Source organism: Pelobates fuscus, chromosome 3 (genome assembly GCF_036172605.1).
Source record: "Pelobates fuscus isolate aPelFus1 chromosome 3, aPelFus1.pri, whole genome shotgun sequence".
Lineage (NCBI taxonomy): Eukaryota > Metazoa > Chordata > Amphibia > Anura > Pelobatidae > Pelobates > Pelobates fuscus.
Genome location: NC_086319.1, coordinates 325,146,750 through 325,166,146, shown reverse-complemented (window position 1 = coordinate 325,166,146; position 19,397 = coordinate 325,146,750). Strand labels below are relative to the sequence as shown.

Below are 19,397 nucleotides of genomic sequence, written 5' to 3'. Positions count from 1 at the left end.
CAGATCAGGCAGATTAATCAATTTTAATGGAATTTGTTAAATTGACTTTACTGGAAGAAGAAGGAACTTTAATGTCTCTTTGTGAAATCATCCTAAATTTTAAGAGTAACATGTAAAAGATTAGAATCTTCCATTCTATGGTAAATATAACCAAAGTGTGTGCGTTTACTCTTATGTTTCTATATGTATGTATGTATATATACACAGTGTTCCAAATTATTATGCAAATTCTATTTAAGTGTCATAAAGATTAAATATTTTTTTTTTTCAGTTTAACTCATGGATGGCATTGTGTCTCAGGGCTATTTTGAGCACTGAAAACAATCTCAGACACCTGTGATAATTAGATTGCCTGGTGAGCCAAATTTAAGGAAAAACTACTAAAGGAGGATGTTCCACATTATTAAGCAGAGCACCATTTTCATGCAATATGGGGAAAACAAAGGATCTCTCTGCTGCCGAAAAGAGTGAAATAGTTCAATGCCTTGGACGAGGTATGGAAACATTAGATATTTAACGAAAACTTAAGCGCGATCATCACACAATTAAGAGATTTGTGGCTGATTCAGAGCACAGACAATTCGTGTATATAAAGGCGCATTGAGGAAGATCCATGCATCGGATCAAGAGAGCAGCTGCTAAATGTCATGCCTTAACTATGGTATCCTCTTACTTCCTGGTTCCACGGAGCCTAGCCACACCCCTTTATGACACGGTCTGCCTATTTAATCTGACTGCACCAGCTGATCTAGGCTGGATTATTGAACTACGTTCCGTACTCACGAACCGGCTACAACTTCGTTGTGAAAACCTCTGTTACCAGACCGGACTGAAAGACTCTGCAAGTTCCCTTCACCTCTCCTCATCCACAACTAAAAGCTTAACACTCTCCATCCAGGATAAACGCCTCTGAGGAGATCTCGGGAACCAGTGTTCTATGTGCCGGAAGCTAAGTAAAACCTCTGTGATAAGCATTGCATCTCAAGCTGTTATTTCCTGTCTCAAAAATCCTTCGATAATACAAAACCGTTACAGCTAACTTCAACTCATACTTTATCTCAGTTAGCTGCATCTGTCTTGCTTCGGTTAAAGTCTATGGAACAGCTATTGTGACTGCTTATCACCTAAACCGTTGATTCTACTAAGAGACTCTTTATTGATTCAGTGTCTGCAATTTACTATCATTTACTACTTAAAGCTACAGTGCCTGTAATTGTGGACTTCAGTTATCATTTACTACTTAAAGCTACAGTACCTGTAATTGTGGACTTCAGTTATCATTTACTACTTAAAGCTACAGTGCTTATAATTGTGGACTTCAGTTATCGTTTATTACTTAAAACTACAGTACCTGTAAATTGGAATTAAAGTCAATACCTTTTACTTTTTATAATAAATATTCAAACTATACGAAATCTGCAGTTGTGTTCCTTCATAACAAATGTTTAGACGTGACACTAAAATACCATTACATAGCAGCAAACAGATATTTGAAGCTGCTGGTGCCTCTGAAGTCCCACGGACATCAAGGTGTAGAGTCCTCCAGAGTCTTGCAACTGTGCATAAACCTTCTATTCGGCCACCACTAACCAATGCTCACAAGCAGAAACTGCTGCATTGGGCAGAAAAATACATGAAGACTAATTTTCAAACAGTCCTGTTCACTGATGAGTGCCGTGCAACCCTGGATGGTCCAGATGGATGGTTGGTGGACGGCCACCCTGTTCCAACAAGGCTGCGATGTCAGCAAGGCGGTGGTGGAGTCATGCTTTGGGACGGAATCATGGGAAGAGAGTTGGTCGGCCCCTTTAGGGTCCCCGAAAGATGACCTCTGCAAAGTATGTGGAGTTTCTGACTGACCACTTTCTTCCCTGGTACAGAAGGAAGAACTATGCTTTCCGTAATAAAATCATCTTCATGTAGTACAATGCATCATCTCATGCTGCAAAGAATACCTCTGCATCAATGACTTCTATGGGGATAAAAGGAGAGAAAGTCATGGTGTGGCCTCCATCCTCCCCTGACCTCAATCCTATTGAGAACCTTTGGAGCATCCTCAAGCAAAAGATCTATGAGGGTGGGAGGCAGTTTACATCCAAACAGCAGCGCTGGGAGGCTATTCTGACATCTTGCAAACAAATTCAAGCTGAAACTGTCCAAAAACTCACAAGTTCAATGGATGCAAGACTTGTGAAGCTGCTATCAAAGAAGGGGTCCTATGTTAAAATGTAACGTGACCTGTTAAAATGTTTAAAAAGTTGAAATGTTGTTATAAGTTTGATTGAAATATTTTTTGATTTCAGTAAATATGCTGCAAACACAACAAATGACAATTTTAAGTTCTTTACAACCTATAAAGTGTTTTGAAACTTACTGTGCATAATGATTTGGAACAGTGCATTGCAAGTTTTTTGTTTAAAAAAATAATACTGTTAGGAGGTTTGTTCAATAAAATTTGAATTGTACTCTTAATAGTTGATAACCTGAGAATTATGCTGACTGTTATTTACATCAATTATTTAGGTAAATGAGAAATATAATTTGCATAATAATTTGGAACAGAGTGTATGTATGTATGTATATTTTGTAATATTCCGTTGCCAGACGATTGTAAAAATGCACTATGCAATTTCAGGGGTTTAATATTTGAATTAAAAAGCCTGCTGACTTGGCCAAGAGTTGAACAATGACATTCTTTGTGAATTAGTTTCAAACTAATTTACAACAGCTATTTATGCTCCTGAATCTTCTCAACTGATGGCAATTCACAAAAAGAGAAAAAAGGTGAGGTCCTCTTCTCATTCTGCATCAGATGATTCCATTGGAGGGGAAGGATCGTGATAAAAGTTCATCATTCTCATTATCTGCATTCTCAGAGAACATTTCTGTAATTCCTGAGGAGAACATTCATAAATTGGTGAACGAGTCTTTGGTGATGGAAAAAGAGATTACTCACATAAGTCTAATATAAATTAATAAAAAATTTAACTTTTTTCCCCTGGTTCCTAAAATGTAAAGAATGTGTGCAGACAGAGAATGGCAAGCAAAGGAAAAAGCCATTTATTACTAAGCTTTTAAGATCCTTTTGCCCATTAAAGACCATGACAAACCATTGGAAGTAATGCACAAAATAGATGTGCTTGATGCCCAGCAAAAGGAAAACTTGGTGAGACATTAACTCTAAAAGATCCAGTGGACAAAAAGGCTGAGAAAACTCTGCATATTCTTCCATGCATCCCGAGTCAAGGTTTAGTATCCACATCATCTGTTGCAAAGTGGAGAAAGCCTTGGATAAGGAATCAGAAAAGGCTTCTACATATTATTAAACTATCTTCTGAATACCTGTTTAATGCTTCTCAGATTGCCTGCAAGGCCATCAACGGAACTGTCTGTGATGGTTAAAATCATCTGGTTAAAACCAGTCTTTATGAATTGCCATGCGAACAAGGTCCTAGCTCATTCATTTGTCTTTGGATCCTCCTTAGATGATCTTTGACAGAGGGGAAAAAGCTCTACCAGTCTGTTTGATATCTACCTAAGAATGGTAGATAAGAAACTGATTTGTTGGTATGAGAATAAATTCTCCAGAATATCAGCATAGAGAGGAGTGGAAAGCTTGAAAAGTTTTTTTTTTTTTTTTTTTTTTTTTTTAACAATGTATGATAAATTTGAAAATAAAGATGAAATGTAAAGAAAAGTATTTTGACACTAGGCCATGGGACAATGGTGTATCCTGGTTTTGTGCTGCCCTAGTCATGACAAAACTCAGACACCCACCACGACCCACAATCACTGACAGACACATATACACTCAGTGTCAGACACACATTCACTGACAGACACACATACACTAGCTAACAGATACACACATACACTAGCTAACAGACACGCATACACTCACAAACTAACAGACACACATAGTAACACACTCCCTAACAGACGCACACACACATTAACACACTTTTTTTTTTTTTTGTAAATTCAATCTCCCCAGTTCCTTACCTTTGGGAATGCTGGGGTAGATTAACACTTTCCCTGGGATGCTGGTCGGTGAGTGCAGTTGGCGAGGGAGCACTAATCCTCCTGTTCAGCTCCCTTGCGTGCTGCGTAGTGATGCCGGAGCCGGAATGTCATATTCCGGCTCCGGTATAACTGCGGTGCATGCTCCCTCGACGCCCGCCTGCAAAGTGCCGCCGCTGCCAGCCTGGGGGACCCTGAGCTGGCCACCCGGCCAGCTCCTGGGCCCCCCATGACAAGAGGCTAGCAAGGCATTTGTCAGGGCGATTGGTGGGCGGTTTTTTGCTCCCCCCCCCAGAAAGTGCCGCCCAAGGCAAATGCATGGTTTGCCTTGGGGGAAATACAGCCCTGCCGTGGGATGAAGGATTACACCATTTTCTGTCCGTTGAAAAAGTCTACACTGAATCATTGAATATAAAGGATATAAGAATCTTTCCTCTCCCTCTGTTCTTTATTATAAAGTAATTTCACATAAGCTAAAGGAAGACCAAAAACAGCGAAAATAATTACTCCAGAAGCCAGATATAGAAGATATTTCTGTAGAAGAGCAGAATTGGTTCCTTATTCAAGAATCTTTGTAAGAAACTGAACTAATTTGTAGCAGTTTCCTGGGATGGATCATTTGCATCTATTTATCTTTTTAATTAACTAAAACCAGCACCAAAGGAGTATGCCTAAATAACTAATTGTGACGCGGTATATATTTACACAGGATGGAGAATATGGGGAAGATATATATTTACCTTTTTGGCATATATATGGTGTGATTTATTACATCTGTCATTTTTTTTTTCTGTTGCTCTTTTTACACCTTAACTGTTATTTTTGAATATGCACTATTACACAATGGGCATAAGAATATTTCTTAGACTTTTTCTCACAGAAGTGGCTAAACTTTTTTCCACCACTATTAGTCTGGCAGTCTTCTAAAGTGGAACTTTCTGCAGTAATTACTATGAAGAAGAAAAATATAAAAATATTTTATTAAAAAATAATATTAAAAAATCCATTAAAAATAATTTTGTGGGGGGTGGGGCCGGACCGCCGAGCTGGACGGTCGCAAACACGAGCAGCTCCTGCAAACTAACATTCTTCACCCTCAAAAACCATGTCTCTTCATGAGATTACAGACCGACAGCAAGGGTCCTCAGAGCAAAAGGGGCACTGGACCCAGGGAGAGGCTGGCTCTTTGAGCTACAGTCCCCTGGTGGAAGAGTTGCGTGGGGTAGGAGGGGTGCTTTTGCTGTTCCGCTACAAGGTGTGTGTGTGAGCGTGGGAGTAGGGCCGTGTCCTGTCGATTTGAGGTGGGCTATGCAGCGCATCTAGTGGTAGTGGTTGCTAGATGTGCGCAGGTGCTATCCTGTAGAGTGGGGGCCCTAGAGGCTACATTTAAGCCTAGTTATACATCGGTGAATGTTAATTAGACAGGCCGACATAAACATATAACAACCTCTTACAGATTAAAGATAAAGAGAAAAAATACGGTAAAATTGTAGTTGTAGGATTTTTAAGTCCTGAATATGCCTCCGCTGGAAGGGTTAAGTGCCCTGCGTCAGACCGGTCTCCAGAGGCGGTCGTTGTTCTGTGTTCCGGGAGCTCCCAGCCCGTGGGACAAAGGGGGTGATGCGTTCCGGGTCCCATCTATCCGTGGTCGGTCTCCGAGGTGGGATAGCAGCGATCGGGATGTCCAGTCCCAGTGTTTCTAGGAACACGGTTGCGCCTTCCATTGAGGCCTTCCATTGAGTTCCGTTCCGTTTCACTGTCAGTGAACCGTTGGTCCCCCACCTGTATTCAATGCTCGCCGATCTCAAGCTGCTGGTGAGCGGGGAGAAGGTTTTTCTCCAGATGAGGGTGGCTCTCGTGAGGTCCTGGAAAAAGGTTAATGTGGTTCCTTCGAAAGCCAGAGGTGTTTTCCCTTTGAGAGCTACTATGAGCTGTATTTTGTCTTGCACTGTTGGGCACTTTAGTATCACGTCTCGGGCGATATTTGTGGGTGTCCTGGCGGATGAGGGTAGACGGTAGATCTCTGCTGTGGCTAGTTTTTTTGCTGTAGCTGGAGGCAAGATTGTGGCCAGGAGGCATCTGGAGAAGTGTGGTAGTTCTTTCGATGAGATTTCAACAGGGATGCCCTTTATCTTTATGTTAGTGCGCCTTTGCCGGTCCTCTAGAGCAGTGAGCTGTGCAGTCATGTCCCTTTGGCGTGTATAGATTTGCTGCACTGATTCTTGTAGCTCAGACAGGTGGTCTTGCATGCTTGTGATGTGTTTTTCTGTTGCCTGCACCCGATCAGTAATGGCTTTGATATCTTTTTTAATGGGAGCAAACACCGCCGCCAGGATCTTGTGAAAGTCCATCAGCAGGGTTTTTAGGTCCTGCCTGGTGATAGGGGCCGTGTCAGCCGCGTCATCCGGCTGTTTAGGGGACTCTGCTCGGGTGTCTGTGGTGGCCTCTGGGTCTGGGTGATGGGAGTGAGTGCCGAGGCGCGGGGATTCAGCAGGGGCGGTAGTGGCCTGCGTAGGCCGTTGAAACATGGCCCCGATATCCCTGCTGTCTGTGGTGTGCAGTGGTCGTTGGGATCGACGTCCCATGGCTGGCATGTGTGTCGGTGAGTCTGTCAGGTTGGGGGCTGCCCCGTCCCACACTTGCCTTGCCGCTGCACCGCTCAGGATTGCCTCCAAGCCTGCGTACGACCGCGTGGGATAGGCCCCGGCCTTTTTTCTCCGCCCGGTCTGATGGTTGGCCGCGAAGAACGGCATCTACCGACACCGGGTGAGTTAAGGGGTCTTGGTGCCCACTTTTTGTAGCTGGATGGGTCGCTTGTCGCCTGATATTCCCTGGATTTAGCGAGGTTTGTGGAGGAGCTAACAGGAATGGCGTCTCTCCAGGTTGCCGGTCAAGCTCCCCGCATAATGTTTTTTTACCTAGCCTAGTTTAAAGAATACCAAGCAATATATGGTGGGGCTACCTTCCTAACCACGTATGTACCATTGCCTCCCTTAATTAGAGGTTTAGCTCGCCCTTGGGACATACTACATCTTGCTGCCCCTGGGACATACAACATCTTGGTTACTATACATAGCTATTGGGCTGGCCGCCCTATAAAGTGCAAACCAATCGACCTGTACTGGCATATCTCCTTACATTATGCATCACCCTGAACACAACCAACTGTCATGCAATATCAGACACCAATCGCTATGTATAACAGGGTTAACATTCTTGCATCTTAAAATGTCCACACAACCTCAATCTAACTGATAGCAACATGATTATATAAACGACACCCAATCGACTATTCATGTTAACACAAAAAAATAAATATATAAAAATGTGCGAAATTTCATGCCACTGCCTAACTTCTGTAAACCTTGAATCACGCTGTTGTGGGGTATGTCCATATCCTGTAACCAGCTGCACAACAACAAAAAAATAATTTGCATAGTATGCAGTTGCTAATTTTCACAGATGATTATTCACCATCTCAACTTTTCATTCCTTGTTTAGGTCACAAGTTGTAACACTGGATCATTGATATTTAAGTCTAATTAATACATTTTATTTTGCAGAACAAAGGAAAGAAACCTTTATTTGTGCAGCTTATCTTGGATAACATATGGAGTCTCTATGATGCAGTCATGAATAGGTCAGTCGAAATCTTTTCTCTTATAAGTTACTATTACCCTACCATGTGCATACCTTTTGGGCAGCTTTTTCATCTTTTTTTTTATTTTTCAGAGAAAAGGAAAAAATAGACAAAATAGTCTCATCCTTGGGATTACAAATTGGGCCACGAGAATCCCGCCATTCAGATCCAAAAGTACATGTGAATGCAATTTGCAGCAAGTGGCTTCCCATATCAGACGCTGTTCTTTGTATCCACACTTGGCTGTTTTTGGAGGGGGACGGGGGTTCCGTATAAAAAGGGAATCAAAATGAGAAACTTAATCTAAGATTTTCTGGGTTTCTCTGCTTACGTGTTTGGTGAGCGTGAGTCACTTTGCCTTTTTTTTTTAAATTCTTTTTCATAGTGCATAGCTTAATAACATACAAGCTTGTCATGCTACGACAACTGTGACAAGCATTCTTGAGTATACATCTAGATACGGTGTCATAGCATGTGAGAACATTGTACATTTTTATGGGTTTAATACACAGGTTAAACTAAGCACAATTTTTTTTTTTTTAAATATTAGACAAGTGAGGTAACACGCCCGGGATTGTGCTATTTCTGGCAGGTGTGGTGGGTTGTGTGTTGGTTCCCTGGGATACTCCAGGTTTGGGTGTCTGTGAATGCTCGTGGGTACTAAATGTGGCTTAAGTTGGGAGGTATTAACAAGGAAACAAAAAGTAAAAATATGAGCACACACATCACATGAGGAGGAAGGGCTGCATGCGAGAAGTTATGCACGGGTATAGGCACTTAAGGAGATCACAGCCGAGTATCAATAAGGTCTTGGTCTGCAACTGAAATTGTGCCTGTGGTATGTGTGTTATTTTTAGGCTCAGCCTTTGGGCATAGTTAGGTGTTTGTAGATTGTTGACTCTACAGTCGGCGTTGGATCGTTGTCTGGTTCCCAATTCTCTGTTTGACTTGCAGGTGTGGGGTTAAGTTGCGAAGGTTGCAGTCCCATTGCAGATAGGAAGGCTGGTGCTCCTGACAGGGTTGTAAGGTTATGAGTAGTTCCATTGTGGTGTACTAGCAGTGAGCCGGTACGTCCCCATCTATAGGTTATGCCTGCTGCACGTAGTGAGGCTGTGACTGGTCCAAATATTTGACGCCTTAGTAGCGTGGCTCTGGTGAGGTCCTGAAAGAATGTCAACTGGGAACCCTCGAAGGCCAGTGGCGTTTTACCCTTCAGGGCTGTCATTATCTGTATCTTGTCCTGTACTGATGTGCAGCGCAGGATTACATCTCTGGGTGTGCAGGGATGGGATTCGTACCGTGCTTGTGACCCAGTAAATCCCATCTAGGACTATTTCCTTGGCGGTAGCTTGAGGCAGGATCGTGGCGAGGAGTCTCCTCATGTAGTGTGCTAGTTCCTCGGTTGGGACTGCGATGGGTACTCCCCTGATTTTAATATTGGTCTGCCGTTGTTTATCCTCAAGGGACATGAGTTGAGCAGCTAGTATATGTTGCTCCGTTTGTATTCATTGGACTGTGTCTTTGAGGCTGGAAACCTCATCCTGAACGGTTATGATGTCTGCCTCTGCGTTTCTGACACGTTCAGTTACTTGTGTTATGTCTGCCTTAACCCTCGCGACATCGGCCGCTAGTAAGTTTTGTATGTTTGCTCATAGTGCTTTTAAGTCCCCTTTGGTGGTGGGGGCTGAGTTGGGGTCTTGGGGTACCAGTGATGGTGTTTGGTCCGCCAAGGCGGTCGGCTCTTCTCCGTGCGGGTCGGATCGGGCTGCTGGCGTGGAGGTGAGCGGCCTGGGCCTGTTCAGGGTGTGTAGGCCGGAGGAGCATCTCTCCGATATTCCTGCCTTGTGTGCAGGGGCCGGTTGAGGGTTTTTGTGAGCGGCGGCCCATGTCTGCCTTGCTTGCAGCCGCGTTGAGAGGAGGGAATTCAGGGTAGATCCCGCCGAGAAAGGCCTCTAGACCCAGGATTGGAGTGGCGCGGTAGGCCACATCTTTGTATTTGTGTCTGGGCTGCTTAGGTGCCTGAAAGAAAGGCATTAAACAGTGCAGTGTGCGTTGCTGGTATGTGCTGGGTGTTTTTGGAGGGTAGATGGGGCTTGGTGGGGTCGATTTTTGTCAGATTGTCTTAGATTTTGGAAGAGCAAGCTTAGATGGCGTCTGTGAGTCACTTTGCCTTTTAATTGTTATTTTTTATATTAGTTTTTTCTTATGTCAATCTTTCTTTTATTAGGGCATTTGATGTAGGTGGTACAGATAAAAGAGAGGGAGTTGAATGGGCTGTACATCAGTTACGAATATCACAGCTTAACATAAATTCACTCCTAGACACAACTACCTATTTTTTTTTTTTTTTTAAGTAAAGCATGAGTTTAACTGTGCTAATCTGTCGTGTCAAGACAAAAATCAAGCAAAGCTCTGTCTTGATCACAGAGTATATTCTAAAGTAAGTAAGCTAATTCAACATAGTGAACATGTCAACAGATCATTTCTACATGGTTTAAGTACGTCGTGGTGTAACGGACATCATGTTGCCCTGCTGGGACTACCAGTGGGAATGTAGGCATGTACTGAAAAGCTTAGTTAGTCTACAGTCCACAATCTAGGTTTTCAGAAATAACAGTAGTAGCTAGTTTAATCTGTGTTCGAGACAATGAGCCATCATTTAAAACTAAGATGTCTACATGTATCGTCTTTTAACGATGCTCTAAAACCCCCTAGGACTGACAGTATAACACTTTCAATTACGTGCAATAAACCAGGGTAAAGAGCATTGCAGTATGTCCACATGTGTACTTAGCCTACATCACAGGGCTAAATGGTGCTATAGTATATGGGAGCCAGTCCATCGGGCTTTGGGGGGAAACCCCTTTGGTTCAATACTTGGTAGCCTGCTCTGACCAGTCGATCGCTTGACCCACCGTGCTGCAATTCCCACCCCCTGGCAGCTCCTGGGTTCGCGTCGCTTGAGTGCTGCTTGTCTTCAGCCTGAGGCCTTTGTGGGAGCCATTGCCACATGTCCATTGACCCCCATCATCAGGGTCGTGGGCCCAATGTTCTGCCGGATCCCGGCTATCTCCCTGGGTGTATGGGTGGCGGTGAAGAGTTGCCTTCAGGTGAGCACACATCTCAGAAGAAGAATGAGCAGTCTTGGCAACAACAACTTGTGTGGCAGGAGATCCTGGATGGTAGGCGCCTGTCAGGATCGGGACAGGGATCCAACACGCAGAGTACAAACAGGTACAGGATACGTATACCGGACCTTAGAATGGCCGGACTAACGTACGGAGAATATAGAGAATAGTCAAAGACAAGCCGAGGTTGAGGGAACGAGAAGACAGGTAAGCGAGGAACAAGCCGGGTCAAGGGTAACAGAGATAAACAGAGTAAGTCAAACAAGCCGGGTCAGAACCAAAGGGATAACAGAAATACAAGAGCACTGTGTGACTAGGCAGACTAGAACCACGACAGGGCAATGAGCAAATGGGAGAAGCAAGTTTAAATACCCTGGCTCGGAAGGGTAGACACGCCTCCGACGAGTCCTGATTAGTCTCTGAAGGATTGAGTGACAGGTCGTTCCGGGTTGGCGTCATGACGTCGGTTTCCGGACGTCATGCTAGAAAAGGAAGTGAGTCCCTCGCGGCCGGCGTTTACGTGACCGGATGGACCGCGAGGAACAGAGGAAACAGCCCGACCGGACGGATGGACGTCTAAGTCTCTACCTCTCTCGGAGGTAGAGACTTCAGGTACCCTGACAGCGCCTCGCGCTAGGTTACTCTCCGGCTCTGAAGCATGCTTTGGTATGATGTCCGCCGGGCTGCTTGTCAGGGATTGCGGGCGACTATGCTTGCACTGCTTGGGATTCAATCCGCTGCCAGAACGCCGCGCAGACCCTGTCTAAGTCAGCAAGGAATTGGGCTTCCCAGTTCGTCCCAGGCAGCTTCCCTGATTCGCCGGTTATTTTGATTCTGGCTCGAGATTTCGGTGTGGCTACACAGGTCTCCCTGGTGGTGCTATGAGTATGCGGGTGCTTTTTCCCCAGGATATCCCCCGCCATTCCAGACGAGGTGGGGTGGGGGGGACAGGTCAGCTGTGGTACACTGGCGGCCCTTGGTTGGAAGATCGTCCGCTTTCTCCGTCCGTGGAATACGCCTGGTGTGTAGGCCGCAGAGGCTGAGTTTGGCTGTGGACGTGGCTTCAAAGTTGCTTGAGAGAGCTCCCTATCATTAATTAACAGCCAAGAGGTCTCTAGAGCGGGTTTTGGGGCTTGCACCCGAGTCTTTCTTGTAGTTTGCTGAGAGTGTGAGGAGCTCACACAAAAACATGTCTGTTGGCCATGCTGGTTAGGCCCCGTCCCCTTGTTTTTTTTTCCAATAACTAAGGATACTCTCTGCATCAGTAAGAAGTCTATGCGTTTTGATTTGAGGCTTTAAACTCATAAAGTGTTTTTTTTTTTTTTTTTTGCATGTTCAAATCTTAGTTTTTGGGAAAAGATTATGCAGAATGGACCACCAAAAGACTGCCTCCTTATCCAGGCCCCCTCATTCCAGAGCAAGCCTTCCTTTTCAGTGTACGTACATAACTCATCCACTGAGAGCACTGTGTGAGCTGAACAGTGAAGAAGACTGCATTAGATGCAGAGGACACCCAGAACACATGGCATTGATGCCACTGCATGTCTGTCTGAGTGTAAGAATTTTAGTCCAGAATACAGTTTATATAACAAGTTACCATTTTAATGCACACATGCAATGCTTAAAAATGGCACTTGTACTAACACAGTCCTAAAACATGATTTTTATTTTACAAATCTCTAAAACCCTATATACCACCTCTATGATTTTATGTGAGAAACATTGTATTTGGCAATAACAAGCACTAACAAGAAAGTACTGGATAAAAAGAGGTAGATGTTCATTACTTCTAGAAGCCAGTTCCACCGCTAATTAAAGATAAGAGTTTAGGGTGTTGGTGATTTTTCTTTAAAAACCTAAATAGATTGTAATATTTTTTTCTAACATGGAAAATTATGGTATGGATGGAATCTGCTCTATAATTTAACATGCTGTCTTGATGGCTCAATTAGTTGAACCTTTATGATATTAATAGCTTCAAATTATATATCACTATAGATCACTTTTTTTAAATAATCAGACTGAATCTCTAGTCTCCCCAAATTTTTATATATATATATATATATATATATATTTTTTTTTTAATAACATTTGGATACCAGAGATTTTTAGTCTGATTTATAAAAAAAAACAAGTGATCACTCTCTCGATAGAGATATCTATACATATTCACTTTCAGACTGAAAATATCTGATCTCCAAATAACATGTCCTTTAATAGTTTCACGTTTTATTCAGTGATGAAAATCATTTAAAACCCACCTGAGGGTATAACTGCAGCATTGAGTGCCAAGATTTTATTATTGTGGAACAGCACACAAGAATATTTTAAATTAATGTCTTGGGGCCCATAGAATACACTGTAATCCTGTTTTTATGTATGCCTATATAATTTTCAATAGAGCAAACCATTCCATGCCAGATACATGCAAGTAGGCTATTTGAACTGGATAATCTTGGCTGGAGTGTGTCCTAGTAAAGGTTATACACAGTTTGTCTCGTTGGCTCTGTAGATTTTCCACACTTCTCTAGAAAATGTATAGTCGAAGTCTGCTCTAACAGCTGGTGTTGTTACAATATAAAATTCCTGCCACTAAATCCTAACACCATTCCAGTCCTCTGTATGAATATAAAATTGGCAACCGCCAGACCATTTGACAAATTTTTGCAATTTTTTTTATATTTATTTCTATAGCACATCATATATATCTTGTGGTAGGCAAAAATCTCTTTTGCGGGGGTCTTTTATGCATTGATTGAATTGGCATTGTCCTGGAGATTCTGTGAAGAGTTGCTGTTAATGTTTGGGGTTTTTTATTGTCTTAAAATGTCAATTGTAGTGAATTGGAAACGGAATTGTAAAATGCAGGCAAAAATAGCTAATTTGGAAAAATTTGCTAACCGCTATAGCCACAGCTTGTCTGTGTTGGCTAGAATTTTGCAATTTGGTTTTTATTTTACCACCAGTTATTTAGTAAATAAACCCTTGGGAATGATGCCAGGGAGTGCAGGCCCATATGCCATACAAAGCGTTGACCATTACAGTGATTGATGTTCTGCTGCACCTCTGTGTGTTTATGTCATCCTTAACCATCTCCTTAGGCATGGTGTGTAGAAAGCTCCCCAGTCCTTTGGAAGTTCCTGCTGAAAGAGTAGAGAAACTCATGTGTGTTGGTTCCAGACGGTTTGACTCGCTGCCACCACAATCCCAACAGCTGAAAGAGGGTGAGTACTCCTTTCTTCATTTTATTGTAATTCGACTTTTTGCTAAGTCAATAAAAGTAGGCTAATGCTCAGTGGGCTTTACAGATGGGGAGTCCAAGATTGCTGTAGGGTGATTAAATTGCAAGATTTTAACAGCACATAAAACAGCCTGGCTTACTTGGCCAGATGATTTTTTGGCTTTTGGAGTTGGGAAGTTTTTTTTTTTTTTTTGCACAGCCCAGTCTGAATTGTAGACATTGGCACTCTTGGAGACCCAAACAATTAATGGGGTCTCTGAGTCATCAGGGAACCCTGTCTTATTCCTCACCGCTACTGAATAGCCTGGGTCTGATATATTCTAAATGTTCCATCATACTGGCACATTGATACACTCATCACTGGGGGAAAGGGGATAAGGCATCTTTCCTGTTACAAAAAAAAGTGCGTACATAATAGGACAGTGTGCATGGGTTGCTAACCACTCAACATAGGTTATTTGGGAGGGGGGAATGCGATATGCCAAATTCGTGCAAACCAATCATTGAACTCTTATGAATTCTAGATGATTAGCGATTAAATTTAATGAACTAGATCTTCTATTCTTTTCCTTATGTTCACAATTTATACCTATTGAGTTCTAAAGAGTAGTAAAAAAAACTCTAGCGTGGTGCATACAGTGGCTGTATTATTGTTCCCCTTACCCATGGCATACGGATTATTCACTGCATGCAGGATTTATCAGGGCTGCCAGTCTTAAAGAGACCCTGTAGGCAGGGCCAGATTAAGAGCCCAGTGGGCCTGGTGCTGACAATTATGATGGGGCCTAATTACAGAACCTTATCGACCAAAAACACTAAAACAGTCATACCTCTCAAGAGTCATGTTGGAGTTGGTGTTGGAGGTAAACTCAAAGGATGCAGCTATAAAAAAACACATACTCTATGCTAATCTCTTTATCTAATTAATGCTTTCATCTTTCAAGTAAATCCATACACCATAACAGCAGTATCCATGGGCGGGGTAAAAGGGTGCGCCACTGACGCGAATCACGTGACCAGAACTAACCAAAAGGGGCGAACATGCCCAAAAAGGGAGCATGTCTGTCCAAAGAATTGGAAGGCCAGCCTGGCATCAGTGTCCCTATGTATCATAGTGTCAATGTCCCCTAGTCTCCCAGTGTCTGTGTCCCCATTTCTCCCAGTGTCCCCATGTCTCAGTGTGTCCTGTGTCACTAGGATACTAGGGGACACTGAGAGACATGGGGACACTGAGAGACCCGGGGACACTAGGAGACATGGGGGTACTTGTGAATACAGACATGGGGACACTGGGAGACATGAGGACACAGACATTTGGGGACACTGGGAGAAATGAGGAGACAGAAACTAGGGACACAGACACTAGGAGACATGGGGACACAGACACAAGGGACACTGGCTGGGAGGCATGGGGACACAGACACATGGGACACTGGGAGACATGGGGCACTCGTGGACATAGACATGGGGACACTGGGAGGCATGGGGACACTGAGAAATTTGGGGACACTGGGAGACATGGGGACACTGAGACACTTGCTGGAAGTCATGGGGACACAGATACTGGGAGACTAGGGGACACTGGGAGCCATGGGGACACAGACATTTAGGGAAACTAAGACACTAGGGACACTGAGAGACATGGGGACATAGACACTAGGGACACTGGCTGGGAGGCATGGGGACACAGACATTTGGGGACACTGGGATACATGGGGACAGTGGCTGGGAGACATGGGTACACTGGGAGACATGGGGACACAGAGACATGGGGACACAGATACTGGGAGACTAAGGGACACTGGGAGCCATGGTGACAGAGACATTTGGGGAAACTAAGACACTAGGGACACTGAGAGACATAGGGACACAGACACTAGGGACACTGGCTGGGAGGCATTGGGACACAGACACTTGGGGACACTGGGAGACATAGGGCACTTGTGGACATAGACATGGGGACACTGGGAGACATGGGGACACAGACATTTGGGGACACTGGGAGACATGGGGACACAGACACTGGGAGACATGGGGACACAGACACTGGGAGACATGGGGACACAGACACTAGGGACACTGGCTGGGAGACATAGGGACACTGGGAGACATGGGGACACTGAGACACTGGCTGGGAGTCATGGGGACACTGGGAGACATGGGGACACTGAGAGACATGGGGATACAAAGACATGGTGACACAGATACTTGGAGGCCAGGGGACACCTGGAGCCATGGGGACACTGAGACACTAGGGACACTGGCTGGGAGATATGGGGACACTGGGAAACATGGAGACACTGTGTCCCTAGTGTCTCCGTCTAACACAGTAAAGGAGTTTAAGCATGCGTGGGATAGGCATAAGGCTATCCTAACTATAAGATAAGGCCAGGGACTAATGAAAGTATTTAGAAAACTGGGCAGACTAGATGGGCCGAATGGTTCTTATCTGCCGTCACATTCTATGTTTCTATGTTTCTATGTGTCCCAATGTGTCTCCCTATGTCTCACAGCATCCCCATGTGTCTGTGTCCCCATGTATCTGTGTCCCCACGTCTACCAGTGTCCCCTAGTGTCTGTGTCCCCATGTCTACCTGCTGCCTTTCCCCCCACCCTTCACATACCTGAGCTGTAGTCTGTCTCTGCAGGCTGGGAGCTGCTGTCTGGACTATCTGTGCTGTGTAGCTGCTCCCCCGCGGATCAGTGAGTAGAGAGAGGCAGGGAGATGCTGTAACTTCCTATCCCTGTCTCTCTCCATACACAGTGTGACCCCTACTGGCCGGTGCTGGTATTGCAAAATAATCTCCGTTTATACGGAGAAAAAAATTTGCATTTGTATTGCCGGTATTACTGCAATACCGTCATGGCCAGGCAACCTCCAATACCAGCTGTGCCTTAAAATACCAGTCAGGTGGCAAACCTAAGAGTAGCCCCTATGTTAATCCGGCCCTGCCTGTAGGCATTATAATAATTTCAACTCATTGAATTGGTTATAGTGTCTGACATCCCCTGGCACTGTTCTTCCATTCATTGTCAAACACAGATTACTTACTTCCTTTTAACCATACCGATTCATACTGAATGGGTCCTGTGATAGGCTGAATGCGGTCCGCAGGTACTCTACGCCACAGCTGTCCATTGTGCTTGGGCTAATACTTCCTCATTAGGCCACGCATAATCTCATATAGCATTAAAATATTAAAACTAATTTAACACCTAGTGGAGAGCCAGGGATTTTAACCACTGAGGTGATGAAGCAGTTACAGTTTCAACAGTGTCCCTTTAAAGAACAGGGTGAGTGGTAGTATGCTACTCCTACACATTCTACCACATGCAATCATTTTATATATCATAATGTTGGTAAGTTATAATAGTGTTTATCCTGGACATGCTTCAATTTTGTTCCTTCTAATGCTTAATGGTACAGCCAAAGGTTATCATGGCTAGAATAGCAAAATTAAAGTATCTGTGATAACCAGGATAGCTCTGCCTTATAAGACCGAACACCATGCATCAGGCATGGTCTGAGCTGCCATAAATCATGGACACTGTGCCTGAATGTACGCAAGGCCCAGGGTAAGCAGTCCTGGCTGATAATCATAGATACTAAATTAAAGTGATCAAAAAAGAAAATATGATTTTATTACAAAACCAATTTGTACAATTCAACATCAGTTTCCCATTAATATAAGTTAAGTGTGTTTGCTTTGACTGGGAAACGTTAACAGGTTATTGCTTGCTTCTAAGGTTTATTTTTCTAAGGAAACAATGGTTAGAAAAACATTAAGTTTTGCAGATGCGCCCTATTTTTTATTTATTTTTTATTATTAATGTTGATTTTGATGAACCTTTTTCAAGAACAAACCCATATTTTTAACAGTGAGTCAGTTGTCTGTTTCCCTGACTGAAGGCACCTTCAGATTTAATCTTACTGTAAACAACTCCAGCGTAGTCCTGAGGCCCCTTGAGAAATAATATTTGCTGCCTGTACAGTAAGTACAGACAGCAGCAATCGATCAGTCTTCAAACTTGACCTGATTTTTATTTATTTTTTTTGCTAGCTTTTCTGCAATGTCGGAGTGAGGAGACTTCACCAGTCATTATTTTTGTTTCCAAAATGTTTGCGGTTGATCCAAAATTCCTGCCCCAAAACAAGCAGCGGTAAGAAAATGTCATTTTGTGCATAATGCTTGGTGTATTTAAAAAAAAAAAAAAAAAAAAGTATTTTTTTTTAATATAAATTCTTGTAGTATTGAAAGCATGGGGATTCATATTATAGTGTCCCGAGTATAAATGCATAAACAAAACAAATATCTGTGAAAATGATTAATTTTATTAATGGTGTGCCAACATATTCCACAGCGCTGCACTATTCGTGAATTAAATACTAGAAGGGGGCACAGATGGTACAATATTTAGACATGCCATTGTGAAAGAAAAGTCCAGTCCATGAGGCTTAAATCTAGGCGTGTGTAACACTTTAATGCAGTTTACTTCAGAAGTGAGTCACACAAATATGAAAATGATGACTGTGCCTTTAAGTCCCTTTGTTTGCTGCAGATTAGTTGAAACTATTGATATTGCTTTATAATCAGATGCCATAATCCTGTGTTTAGAGTAGTTGTTGTTTTACTGTCCCCAGTTGATTCAGTTCATTGTACTTTATTTTGAAGCCAAGGTTAGAAAGACGTGATGCCATTGCTTCCTTACTTTTTTAGAAAATCGACGAACCCCTGGACCCTTTAATTACTGCCAGCTTAATGCTTGACATGTGCCCGTACTCTTGCTTTTCATGTGTCACTGCAAATTGTTATTTTGACCAAACTGCTTTTCTCACCTGTCAGGTAGCCTTTACTTGATGCAATGTGCCCTTCATTTATTTGGTAATGAGTGTTTGGAGTCTTAATGGAGCAGGAAAAGCTAAATATAAAATGATCTATTCCAGGCACAAAAGCTGTGGCTGTCTAAAAAAACAAACAAACCCAAAAAAAAAAACTTGAATGCTTTTTCCCATTTTTTTTTTTTTTACACCTATTAGCCCTATATTTGTAGGTAGGAGAGAAGTGCCTTAATCCCTGTCTGCAGGGTGACGATTTCCTCACTAGTTATCTCATCTCCTCCATGGAATCATTTGCGATGATCTCTGGAACATGTTTCAAAGCTTCGTCATTTAGTATGGTGATCAGCCTGCATAAGTTTAAGGGACATTCTAAAATGGATTTCACACATTCTTTTTATGCATGATATACAGAATGCATTACAAAACAAATAATACAAATCCTCACATCAGAAACTCCATGCATTTGCTGCCAAACTTCAAGTTAACTGTTACATGCCAGGAAACAACTTATCCAGTTATTAACTTTTC

At 43.2% G+C, this 19,397-nt stretch overlaps 1 protein-coding gene across 3 annotated transcripts in view; it reads left to right on the top strand.

Moving 5' to 3' along the window:
• Positions 1–19,397, top strand: part of EFL1 (elongation factor like GTPase 1) — a 289,883-nt gene that overhangs the window by 28,431 nt on the left and 242,055 nt on the right. For all 3 annotated transcript variants that reach the window (XM_063448974.1, XM_063448973.1, XM_063448972.1), the window contains exons 9-12: positions 7,584–7,660; positions 7,753–7,889; positions 13,890–14,012; positions 18,091–18,190. In XM_063448974.1, coding sequence (XP_063305044.1) covers positions 7,584–7,660; positions 7,753–7,889; positions 13,890–14,012; positions 18,091–18,190 — 437 coding nt within the window. The remainder of the gene's footprint in view (positions 1–7,583; positions 7,661–7,752; positions 7,890–13,889; positions 14,013–18,090; positions 18,191–19,397) is intronic.